This window comes from Antedon bifida, chromosome 11 (assembly GCF_963402885.1).
Source record: "Antedon bifida chromosome 11, ecAntBifi1.1, whole genome shotgun sequence".
Lineage (NCBI taxonomy): Eukaryota > Metazoa > Echinodermata > Crinoidea > Comatulida > Antedonidae > Antedon > Antedon bifida.
Genome location: NC_136236.1, coordinates 507647 through 520925, shown reverse-complemented (window position 1 = coordinate 520925; position 13279 = coordinate 507647). Strand labels below are relative to the sequence as shown.

The window sequence follows — 13279 nt, the reverse complement described above, 5'->3', positions numbered from 1 at the left end:
AGCTAGCTCGACATCAGGAAAGAGTAGAGGAGGCTAAAAATGTCGCCAATTAATCGTGATTTACAGAAGGAAAGAGATAAAGCGACAATTGATTCTTCTCTTATAACTCATATTTTGGATGGAGGAATAGAGAACACAAATTACCGGCATTATGTTGGTAAGTATAGATAAATAAATAGGCTACCCTACTAGCTAGCTAGGCCTAGCTAGATCATTAATGATGAGAGGACTCGTAGCAGAGGCCAAGTTTATCTACTAAATCAGCCATGCATGTCTGCCATCCATTGGTCGTGCGTCGTGCAGTTAGCCCATCCAGGGACCAATAAAAAGAATTTCATTGAAAAAACTGAAGAGAGATGTACTGATATTACTACTACTAACACTTCATACATTTCACATTTATTCCGGTTGTGTGTCAAATTAAAAAATTGAAAAAAAATGATCGGTTACTATTTCTATGCAGATTTTAAGATTATGTTTTATTTAAATATATCAATTTCTAAATTTCAGAGAAACTTCTTCTTGAAGACCCAATATTTGATGAAAAAGACAGGTACCTGATTGGTCCAGAAGAAAAGTATGACCTTTCAGTCAAAAGGTCACTGCACTTATCTAAACTTTTGAAGAAGCATAACATAAAACTAGATGGTGACGCTTTGCTTCTTATATCAAGGTTGGTGTTTGCAGTACGCAAAAGTGAAAAAAAAGTCTTGCATACAACATCATGATGAAGCATTCATTTTATTCACATTCCTACTGTCCTTCCAATAATGTCATTTGCAACCTTCCAAAAAACTTTTTTTTTTATGCATTATTTATTATTGAAATATATTGATAACATAGTTCCTCATTTAGGAAAAATTCCTTTTGATAGAATAATTCTCCTTTTTTTAAACTGGAGTAATGCATATATTTAATTCTAATATACACCAGGAAATAATTTCACCAATGTAGCATCAAAACTACCTTACTTACTGCCACACAATTATAACAATGTATAGCAAAAAATACAATACAAAACTATGTTTCTACACTAAATTCAGTTTATTATAGCAATATTGCTAAATAAACTTCTTCACTGTACACACATAAGATAAGATAACTTTATTTCATCCACAAAACAAGTGGAAATAATCGTGCTTGTATCATACAAATTTAAAACACAACGGAAAAACAAATATCAAAACAATTCTATCCTAAGGTTATCAATATCAAGTCAAAAAGTCAATTCATCAACAAAATATGTATAACACATTGTGTTTATGTTATTTTAGAACTTTGAACTCTGATTTGGCTTTATCTATTCACTCTCTAATGTTTATGCCGACGATAGAGAGGCTTGGAACCAACGAACAAAAAGCAAAATGGATCAAACTTGCTAGTGAATTCAAAATAATTGGCACGTATGCTCAGACAGAACTAGGCCATGGTGAGAAACTTGTTTAATTCTACTGCATAGATGGACATTTTTTTTTATAAAGAAAATAAATTGTAAATCAAACTAAACAAATATTATTTTATAAACAAGCTTCCTATTAATATAAAACAAGTGAAACATTTTGTTCAATTTAAGAAATATCTTTATTAAACATTTCATTTTGTATCATAATACTGATGCTTCATTATCCTCACTTATTATTTTTTGTAACCATGTTAAAGGGCCAACATTTTATGCTCATTAATTGTATGATGAAATAAATGTTTATTGAATTTGATTTGAATAAGGCTTCCAGTTTCTCCACCCTTGGTCTGTCCATCAATTCACCGCTACTTCTGTTTTCTAACAATCGTCCAAAACTCACCTTAAAAGTCAAACTATTTTGCATAATTCTCAGGAACATATTTAGGTGGACTTGAAACTACTGCAACTTATGATGCATCAACTCAGCAATTTGTCTTAAATTCACCAACTTTAACATCTATGAAATGGTGGCCAGGAGGATGTAAGTATATGTAACTGAAAGGTATGAGCTTACCTTATAATTTACAGTGATTTCATACAAAAGCCCACCCACTATAGTTACAGAATTAGAGGAAAGGATGTCTTAAGCTCAAACTTGGTAGTGATATACCCAAATATGGTAGTGATATGCTCAAATATGGTAGTGATATGCTCAAATATGGTAGTGATATGCTCAAATATGGTAGTGATATGCCCAAATATGGTAGTGATATGACATCATCATGTCCATATATGGGCACATCGCATGAAGTTTGATAGTATAGACAGAGCTTTACAGTTCAGTTTACCCATAAGTTCAATCTAGCTCCTAGTATAAGGTAACTTTTCTTTCATCTAATACTTTTGACTTATCTTTATTTAGTGGGTTTAAGTTGCAATTATGCTGTGTTGTTGGCTCAGCTTGTGATTCAGGGTAAAAAATATGGACCTCATGCATTTTTGGTGAAAATACGAAGTCTTCATAATCATCAGCCCCTCCCAGGTATGTATAAAACCAGCCACGCCCTGGTATGTGTAACACCAGCCACGCCCTGGTATGTGTAACACCAGCCACGCCCTGGTATGTGTAACACCAGCCACGCCCTGGTATGTGTAACACCAGCCACGCCCAGTAATGTTTAATATAATCAGCCACACACAAAGACCTTTTAAACTTAATCTTTTGACCATACAATCCACATCTTATTTTGAGAATATAATATTTTGAATAAAGAACTGTATCATTTTATTACTATTTTCATATTTCAGGAAGACAAATGGGAGACATTGGATTGAAATGGGACTATAGCACTGTAGATAACGGCTTCTTACGTCTTGATAATGTCAGAATACCCAGAGATCAAATGCTAATGAAATATACTAAGGTTTGTTCAGTTTTTCCAAAATTCATCTTCAATATTCATATCAAAGAATCATCATCTGTCACAAAATGTCTTCCGGATGTTTTGTTTAGTGTTAGCTCTGTCTACACTATCTAACTAAAAAATGTGATGATGTCGTTTAGGCACATCACACTTTTTTTTTGTCAAACTAGTTTGATAGTGTAGACAGAACCTTACAGGGTTTTCATGAGTGTGGTATTGTGTCAACACAGCCTCATATTTTTAATAAGATTCATTTGTATATGTAATTGTGATTGACCTCATTGTCTGACATGTGACCAAGTTTCTAACATCATTGTCATTTTAGGTAGCACCTGATGGAACATACAGTACGTCTGGCAATATCAAAGTAACGTACGGTACAATGATCGCAGTCAGGCTCACGATTATAGCATTCAGTTTCCTTGAACTTGCACGCGCCCTTACTATTGCTGTTAGGTACAGCGCTGTGAGAAGACAGGCACCACTAGAAATTGGGTAAGTTTTAAATTAAATATATAATGTAGAAATTATCCGATGTCTTCAGCACTTCACCAGAAATTGAGCCGGTTACAGTACATATTTATTCCAATCAATTTCTAATTCTTTTTGTATAAGAGACAGAACCCAGATGAAATTATTTTATTATATAGAATGTAGTTTAAGAATGCAACAATTGTACAAAAGTTAAACTTAGCCCCAATTATGGGGAATTTTTGTTTGCTAAACCTACAACCTAATATCCCATTTTTTTATTCCTATAAATCAAGAGGGGAAGAAGTGCAAATTCTTGACTACCAAACACAGCAACAGAAGCTATTTCCAGGCCTAGCTACAGCATATGCATTTTGTTTTATTCATCAGAAAATCACAAAAATGTATCACAAAATGGAAGCTGAAATCATGCAGGACAACTTCCAATCCTTGCCAGAGGTGGGTTAATACATTTATGTTTTACATTTATATTTATACAAAAAATATGCTCCATGGAACTGCCCTTTTCTTTATGTTTTGAGCATGAGCTCCATAGGAGTTCAGACTCTAAATAATTATATATTATCTTCAGTTTTGAATGAAAGTTTGTAAATTTTTTTTCCAGCTTCATGCGCTGTGTTGTGGGTTGAAGTCTTTTTGTACGTCTACTAGCGCCGAATTTATTAATATTTGTCGGTTTGCTTGTGGCGGCCAAGGATTACTGATGTCAAGTGGCCTGCCCTCAATATACGCAAGATTCTCAGCATCATGCACATACGAGGGCGACAACACTGTCATGATGCTGCAGCTTTCACGGTAAATTTGTGTAAATTATCTCACAATATTTCTAGATTCTTAGCATGCCAGCCTAAAGCTCTGTCTACACATCAAACTTTATGATAAAAGTGTGATGTTCCCAAATATGGTAGTGACATGCCCGAATATGGTAGCGATATGACATCATGTCCATATATGGGCACATCACATAAAGTTTGATAGTGTAGACAGAACTTAAGCTGATTTTATGGGCTGTGTTGTAAAAGAAAATTATACTATTAATTGTATTGTATATTTTGTTGTATTGGTATGTTTCAATATTTATACATATTTGTAATTGAATTTAGATATTTGTTGAAGTGTTTGAGGAAAGCACAAGAAGGGGTGACAATAGAGGGCTCAGCTTCGTATCTGTCTGACATTTCTGCTGATCAACTCACTACGTATGATGACTGCTGGACTCAGCCTCAGTTCTTGTGCGATGCATTTAAAATAAGATCTTACAAGTATGTTTATTTTATTTTAATTATTGTTATGTGTTTCTTAAAATATATCTATGAATATAAATATTTGTATGTGTTCTACTCATGTTGAAAGAGTCAATAAGCTTAAATCCAAATATTAAAATAGAGTTGTGTTTGTCATCCAAAGATTATCCAACTCATACAAGATTTTAACTCAGATCTCTCTTACCACTACTTCTACTAAGTTTAAAAATAATAGCATTAACTTTCTTTGATAGACTCGTGATGGCTGCTGGACAGAAGATTGGTGTTCTGTTAGCCAGTGGCAAGACACCAGGTCAGGCCTGGAACGAGAGCCTAGTTCAACTTGTCAACTGTGGAGAAGTAAGGAGATTTATTTTTCTATTTTGTTGATGATTTGACTTTTTGACTTGATATTGATGTTAGTAACTATAGGATAGAATTATTTTGATATGTTACGTTAAGTTTTATATTTGTATGAGACAAGCACCATTATTTCCATTTGTTTTGTGGACGAAAAAAATTATCTTATTATAATACTAATACAGATTGCATAGAATAAAAGGAAAATTATTTATTTGGGTAATTTCCTAAACACTTTTTCTCATTATGGATCTAACAACCTGTTTTGTTTACCTCTGATTGTAGGCTCATATGCAGTATTTTGTTCTAAGTGGCTTCGTAGAACGTCTTAGAGAATTACAAACAATGCAATCTATACAAAGCAAACTAAATGACCTATGCCAGCTATTTGGATTGTACTACATAACAAAGCATAGAGCTGACTTTATGATGGTATGTACATGTAATAATTTACAGATTCAACTTCACTTCTCGTTGTATGTAAAGCCCTGTCTACACTATGTGCCTATATATGGACATGATGTCATATCACTACCATATTTGGGCATATCACTACCGTATTTGGGCATATCACTACCGTATTTGGGCATATCACTACCGTATTTGGGCATATCACTACCGTATTTGGGCATATCAAACTGGTTTAAAGCTTGAGATTGTTATTGCTATTAGGAAGGACTTTCTGTATTGTTTTACATAAATCACATTCATCAAATAACATAAAGTGGATTCACATCTCATTTAATGTGTAACATTATATTCATGTTTTTGTCTGCATATTATTATTATCTACAAAAGCATATCAAATGTGCTAGTTGTGTTTTACACTAATTTATTTATGTAAAATGCGATTCATAAACTTCTAAAGGTGCTGTAATAAATCTATAAAATTAATCTATTAAATTAAATTATCTATTAATTAAGTTACTTTTATCACTTTTATTTTTAATAATTATATTTGCTATAAGTTACTTCACAGCAATTACAAAAAAGACATATTTCATAAACGTATTCTATACATTTAATTTCTATACTTTTTCCCGTGGGAGATTTGTTACAACTGTTTTCTCCAAAGAGAAATAAAAATGGCTACGACTCTAGTTTTGTTATTTATCTTCTGCTATCTTTGCACTGACATACTTATAGAATCATTACAATGTATTTCATCACAATATCAACATGTCTTGGAATTCACATTTAAAATATAAATAAGTTTATACAATAATATATAGCACTCAGCTCAAAATGTTCACTGTATGACATTACATTTACTACATGAATTACACTCCTAACATTTTTTTTAAAAAAGTAGTGTATAGATGTTTTCACATGAAAATTAAATTCAGTGGTCACTGGTGGGCTAGTGTTAGATTATAGTTGTTAGATTATAGTTGTTAGTTATAGTTGTTAGAGTATAGTTGTTAGAGTATAGTTGTTAGTTATAGTTGTTAGTTATAGTTGTTAGATTATAGTTGTTAGTTATAGTTGTTAGTTATAGTTGTTAGATTATAGTTGTTAGATTATAGCTGTTAGAGTATAGTTGTTAGTTATAGTTGTTAGATTATAGTTGTTAGTTATAGTTGTTAGATTATAGTTGTTAGATTATAGTTGTTAGATTATAGTTGTTAGATTATAGTTGTTAGATTATAGTTGTTAGTTATAGTTGTTAGTTATAGTTGTTAGTTATAGTTGTTAGTTATAGTTGTTAGAGTATAGTTGTTAGTTATAGTTGTTAGATTATAGTTGTTAGATTATAGTTGTTAGATTATAGTTGTTAGTTATAGTTGTTAGATTATAGTTGTTAGTTATAGTTGTTAGAGTATAGTTGTTAGTTATAGTTGTTAGTTATAGTTGTTAGATTATAGTTGTTAGTTATAGTTGTTAGATTATAGTTGTTAGTTATAGTTGGTAGATTATAGTTGTTAGTTATAGTTGTTAGTTATAGTTGTTAGTTATAGTTGTTAATTATAGTTGTTAGTTATAGTTGTTAGATTATAGTTGTTAGTTATAGTTGTTAGATTATAGTTGTTAGTTATAGTTGTTAGATTATAGTTGTTAGTTGTTAGATGTAGTTATTACCCACACACAAGATACTGTAGATTGAGTGGGCTGGTGTATTTCTATATTATATACACCAGACAGTTGGCATTTATTGTTTGTTTAAGCTCTGTCTACACTATCAAACTAGTTTGACAAAAAAAGTGTGATGTGCCCAAATAGGGTAGTGATATGCTTAATATGGTTGTGATATGACATCATCATGTCCATATATGGGCGCATCACATTTTTTTGTCACATAAAGTTTGATATTGTAGACAGAGCTTAAGTTATAGTTTTCTTCAAATTTAGAGCTGTGTTGATATGTACACCAGACTATAGGATTTGATTTTTACAAATTTAGGTGGACTGATATACTTTCTACAAACTACACCAGGCAGTCAGAACATCCAGTTATTGTATTGTTCAGTTTGATACAGAGACTTTAATACATGCGGTCTCGTACACTTTAAGCTAAATCAGGAGCTAAGAAATAAAAACAACATGATTATTTATGAGTGCATTCATTAAATGACACTGATCCAATGATTACTGATTGTATGCCTTTATACAGCAGCAGGCTGATTAACAAGCTCAAGTCTGTAGCACAGATTTTGTTTCAACGTTAATTGGTTCGATTAATCTGTTTTTGACGATGACACTATTCTGTTAATTACATTCACGGATCTTTATCATTCTGTTGTCTTGGTGTCGTGTATACATATAATTTGCGGTTATAATCCTTCTACGGTTTGAATATTTCTTCATAAACTAGAGACACATATAAAATGTTAGTGTTCAAATTGTTGTTTTGTAATTTGTTTTGTGAATGTAGGTTACAATCAGCAATCCAATATAATAATAATACAATAAATATAATTCAACAACTTGGATTAAAAAGATCAAATTTTTATAAATGTCACGAATAAAAGAAAACATTTTACTTTAAATAATTTTAGTTTGCTTTGCGCGAAAAAGTTGACTTGTCGCCACGGAGCAGCGTGAAATTTCTTTCTCACAGATAGTGTCATACAAAATATAATAGTATTATTATGATAATTTCAATATTTACCATTCTGTCTTAATACACTGTTTTGTTGCAGGATGGGTACTTGACCCAAGAACAGATTTCAGAAGCAACTGAAATATACCTTAAAGTGCTATCAAGTATAAGGTAAGACATGCAATATACAAGGCGTGTACATTGTTTTATAAACTATTCAATGTCTCATTTTCTTTATCTGTTTAGTTAATTATATTATTTTAGTTTGAAAAGGGTCTTATACGTGACAAGAATGATTTATTCTTCTAGTATAGATCCTCAATATGATTCTAGTTGCTTTGTTGTCTATTATGTAAACTTTTTCTGTATTCATGTCATATTGAAATAAAAATAACCGTTGACGGAAAAAAAATAACTGTTTCTAAGTCTCTATGCTATCATAAGTTATTTACCAATAGCACTCTTTATCTACATAAATACTGTATCCATTATATGTACTTAACATGAATAATGTTGTATATAGGCCTGAAGCAGTCAGTCTGGTGGATGCGTTTGACTATCGTGATGAATGTGTACATTCTACGCTAGGATGTTATGATGGCAACGCTTATCAACGTCTTTATGAATTTGCAAAGAGAGGAGCAAGAAATCAGTCGCCAGTAAGATGCTTAACCTTTTTTTATCTTTCGTGAAGATGCTTAACCTTAATTGACAAGGGTCAAAGGGCAATATGAATAAGATTAAGATGCTGAATCTTTTTCATATTGCCCTTTGACCCTTGTCCCATAAGTTTACAAAAAAGCACCAACATTTTATCATCGCAAGCATGATTTTAAATCTTGTAGGCCTGTCATTTGTTGGAAAAATGTGTATGATCTACTAAAAAAAAATGTTATATTCTGCACCATAAATTTTAATTGTCATCTATAAAACAAAAATGCATTAATGTTTTGGGAAAGAATTTACCTTTGAGTTATTTGACATACTTTTTATACTTTCAATTTATATTTTTTTACAGTTTTTTTGGTTATTTTCTTTTTCCAGTATAAATGAGAAAATTTTATTTTATTATCTTCAGGTACACGAAACATATGACAAATACCTTGTGCAACTCATAAAAGGAATGCCATCTAAATTATGATGTCATCGTTAAAGCCTGTGATGTCATCGTTGAATTCTGTGATGTCATTGTTAAAGTCTGTGATGTCATAGTTCCATGAACCCACTCAGGATTATAATTACCAATCAACTTGTTTATTGCAACATGATTACTATATTATATTTTTACTACTACTAACACCACCGAATAAGTTACAGTAGGCCCCTTTTTTGGGACACTTCTATTAGGGGACACTTTCCAGTGAAAACAACCCCTATTTCTGTAGAAACTTTGTTGGGTCTCTTAAAATGGACCTGAAATGGATTTTTTTTTCATTTTAGAATGATGTTTTGGGGGCTATTAGGTGTTACTAGAAGGTATATTGCAAAATATAAATTCACCCAATTGGGGTAACCCCATTTGATACACTCTACTGTATCTTAATTTAAATTGTATACCATTTTATGATACAAATCATCACAGTACAGTATAGACAATTTTAAAAATTCTATTTTGTTATTACAGTGTTGAATTTGGTTTAGGTTTTATTATTGGGGGTGAAAAAATTATATATATTTTATCAATTTTTAATTATATTATATATTCATGAGATCAACACGATTTGGGAAAAACAAACCACTTCCTCGCCTTCATAAAGTGACTCAAAATGAAATATTTTTCTCTGTCAATTAATGTTTCCAAGAAAATTGGAAGCAAGTGTGTGGGTTGAATGATTGGGGATAATCAAGACATGATTGAATGCTGTAGTATAATAATGTATGCAAATATGAAAGAGTGAAAAGTACAAACGATGAAAAATGATGCTTGGGGGTGCGGGGGTGATTGGGGGTGGGGTTGTATTTGTTGTTGGGATATATTTTGAATTGAAAAATTTATTGATAAATTAATTGAAAAATGTATTGATAAAATGATGATGAGGTAACTGAACTCAATACAATAAATATTGTTCTTCTGTAATATTGTTCGAATATTAAATTTAAATTATAATAATTATAATGTTTTTCCATAATATTGTTACTTACATTAAGTGTACCTCCGTTCAATGACATTCATTATCAAGGCAGCAAACTTTAAACATCTCTTAATAAATATTTACATTCAAACTAGATAGTAACTAGAAACTAGACATTATTAATTTAATGTCGTTAAGCAATACAGTCGATAACAATTCAGATTTAATGGTAAGGTTGCCTTTAAATTCCAGGGTTTTGGTTCAAATCCTGTTAATACAAAATCACTGTAAATATTACTGTATCTCCACATATGGTGTTATCTCTCACATATATCTCTCTGTGTATTATGTTAATTAGTTTAATGGCCTATGATACAGGTGTCACATGTGATCCATGTGTGATACTGTATTACAGCATTTGCCAATGATACTGTACATATTATAGATATACAGAGAATATGAATAAGAAAGGGGTCTTGTCTGCAAAAATCATACTGTAATTGTTCGTGCTGTAGTAGGCCTAACAGATTGAGCTGCGTTGTTTTTTCGATATATTTAACGTTGTGTTTTGTACAACGTTTAGTTTGGTATCGTAATGATGATATTCTATACATATGGTCTATATATCATACTACATAAATTCTGTATTCCGCGATTATCTGTTTTAAATGCGACATTAGAAAAGGAGGACAGTGACCCTTATGGAATAACAGTAAAGGATTAATTTTGACATTTTTAAATCAAAATCAAAACTTCGTAATTAAAAGCTTGTTTCCTGGCGCGCAACGCACGTACGTACACGCTGCGCATGTATTTGGCCAATCACAAGCAGCAGTTATATCTATCGCTTGTAAATCGTGGTTCCCACAAGCGACGCAACGCAATGACGTAACGCAACGTAAAGCGTGGTTCCCATTAGCGACGCAACGCAAGGACGTAACGCAACGCAAGTGAATTGACCAATCACAAGCGATGGCTTATTCGCTTGTGATTGCTAACTGTCTATAACTTCGCTTGTCATTGGCTAAAACGCTTACGTTGCGTTTACGTCCTTGCGTTACGTTCTAGTGGGAACCAAGCTTAAGTGATCCACAAGCGGTGGATTATTCGAACAGTGGCTTGTCATTGGTCAACTCGCTTGCATTGCGCGTACGTCCTTGCGTTGCGTCGGCGGAATCATGTTTAAGATGAAGACATTCTTCATACATAGCTTTCCATATATCTTTCGAGCCATTATTCAACAGGTCATACCCTTTTTAGCATTTTTACTCTCCTGTTTAGTTTATTTTGCTTCTATTTATACTCTGCCATTTTTCATATCTTAGTTGAGTGTATTATTAGATGTTTTAGTTTGAAACCCAAATGTAGATGGGGGCCAGGTGGGTCCTTGTACTCAGTCCAATCATAAATCGGGAAGGCACGCGGGTTGATGAAGGCTGGACTGTTATGTCATATTGCTTATGTACTGTACAGGTGATATTGTTAAAGTCACTAATTGCGTATACAATATCCTCATTCAAACACGTTTAGTTTATTTATCTGGGGTCAGTTTTAAATCGATGATTTAAATATTTCTCTCCTGTCGATCAATGAAGCCATCTTTTTTTTATTATACAAACTGCGATTGAATTTAATCGTATTCCGGTATTAATCTTTTAAAATTACGTATTTTACAGTATTCCTTTAAACTTACGTATCCGTGCTGTTTAAATTACGTATATATACGGGAAACATGTAAGAAATTATACCGTACGATATATTGCTCGTTAAAAATACAATTTATTTCAAAATGAAAGGCTGTGTTACCAAAATGTCTTTACTCATTTAAAATATTTACAGAACGACCGTTCAATAGTGCGTAATATTGCACGCCATGTGACACCTACAATCATCCAATCAAATGACAGGAATTTTTTAAAGGTTTTTTATAACATTAAATATTAAATTCAAGGTTTAAATCAAAATTCTTATACTACTTCCATTTCGCAACTCGTGTTTATATATTTAAAATTGACAAATGGCAGGATTGTTGCTGTCGACAGCTACTTGATAAATGAGCGAATACATAATAAAGTACCGATACAAATAAACAGTGAAGTAGTAGATAACAGAATAATATGACCACCTATGGTCACATTTCGTCAGTGACACGAAGACTTGCACATTTACGAAGAGCGCATTTTCAAAATGATGACTCTGAGCTTTTGAACGCGCGCGTTAAATTCATGTTGTGATCGGTATTATAGGATGTGTTGAAATGTACGAACTGTTAACATTCATCAAGATATTAGGTATAGCCTATAATACCTTGTTGTTCATAGTATGAAATACAGTAAGCCATACACTGCATATGAGCGTATTCTCAAAATGATGATAATCAGTTTTTGGACGCGCGCGTCAAAATCATGTTCCTGTTACGAATTATGTACATCATCAATCAAGATTATACGTTGTTGTTCACAGTGAAGTACAGTACACTAATGTATGGAACATATACGACGGTAATACAATTGAAAAAATATAAAATATATAATGACAAATCTTGTAATCAACATCATAAGCTATATACTGAATGAAACAATGAAGTAACGTAGTCTTCTAATTAGTATTATATTGTACAGTGAATATATCCTCCTTAAAAAATAGTTTAATGTGTTAAATGTAATCTGTAGTCATTGCCTAGGCCCTATAGACCTACATCGTTGTTGTGTGCGTGCGTGCGATTAGAGCAGACGTGACGTAAAATACGTCATGCGTTTACAAGTAAATAAGTTGACACGAAATTACGCATAAACGCGTTACAAAAGTGAACGTGTTTCGAGAAAGTTATCGGAATTAAGCGTTACAAAAGCGAAACGCGTTCCAACTCTCAATTTTTAGTCGCCAAACTTTCCTCATTATAAAATAATAATCAAGGCAGATATTTAAACAATACATGGACAATGTTTTCTCCTCCATCCATCCACATCATTCTGTTCGGCAACTCTCTGGTCAGAGAGCAGCAGCAGATAGACAACGTTTTGCATTGTCCTCTCTGAGCTTCGTCAAACTCCCAGCTTATTATGATGTTCATCAATTAAACTGATGTAATGTAATGTCCAGCCAATGGTCATTTAATGTCCAGCCAACGGTCATTTAATGTCCAGTCATTTATAAGCTCTCAATCATATACGTTCCAGAACTGATTATGGCCAATCATTATCGGGGCCCCTTCACCGAACTCCCTTTCTGCCACCTTGTTAAAC

The 13279-nt window shown here is 32.4% G+C and overlaps 1 protein-coding gene across 1 annotated transcript; it reads left to right on the top strand.

Moving 5' to 3' along the window:
- The first annotated feature begins 8 nt into the window (after window positions 1–8).
- Window positions 9–10070, top strand: LOC144855161 (peroxisomal acyl-coenzyme A oxidase 1-like). The gene is made up of 15 exons (XM_078712976.1): window positions 9–157; window positions 511–673; window positions 1275–1429; window positions 1836–1943; window positions 2325–2444; window positions 2711–2826; window positions 3152–3321; window positions 3594–3756; window positions 3923–4113; window positions 4422–4580; window positions 4817–4922; window positions 5208–5354; window positions 8063–8133; window positions 8486–8621; window positions 9041–10070. The coding sequence occupies exons 1-15, from the start codon at window positions 40–42 to the stop codon at window positions 9101–9103; spliced, it is 1986 nt and encodes a 661-aa protein (XP_078569102.1). The 5' UTR covers window positions 9–39; the 3' UTR covers window positions 9104–10070.
- Window positions 10071–13279: the final 3209 nt, after the last annotated feature.

Bases quoted from the DNA above. Each gene is read 5' to 3' on its own strand.
- LOC144855161 (XM_078712976.1), top strand. From the start codon at position 40: ATGTCGCCAATTAATCGTGATTTACAGAAGGAAAGAGATAAAGCGACA. The intron at 674-1,274 runs GTTGGTGTTTGC...ATGTTATTTTAG, and splicing joins GCTTTGCTTCTTATATCAAG to AACTTTGAACTCTGATTTGG. The intron at 4,581-4,816 runs GTATGTTTATTT...TTTCTTTGATAG, and splicing joins TTTAAAATAAGATCTTACAA to ACTCGTGATGGCTGCTGGAC.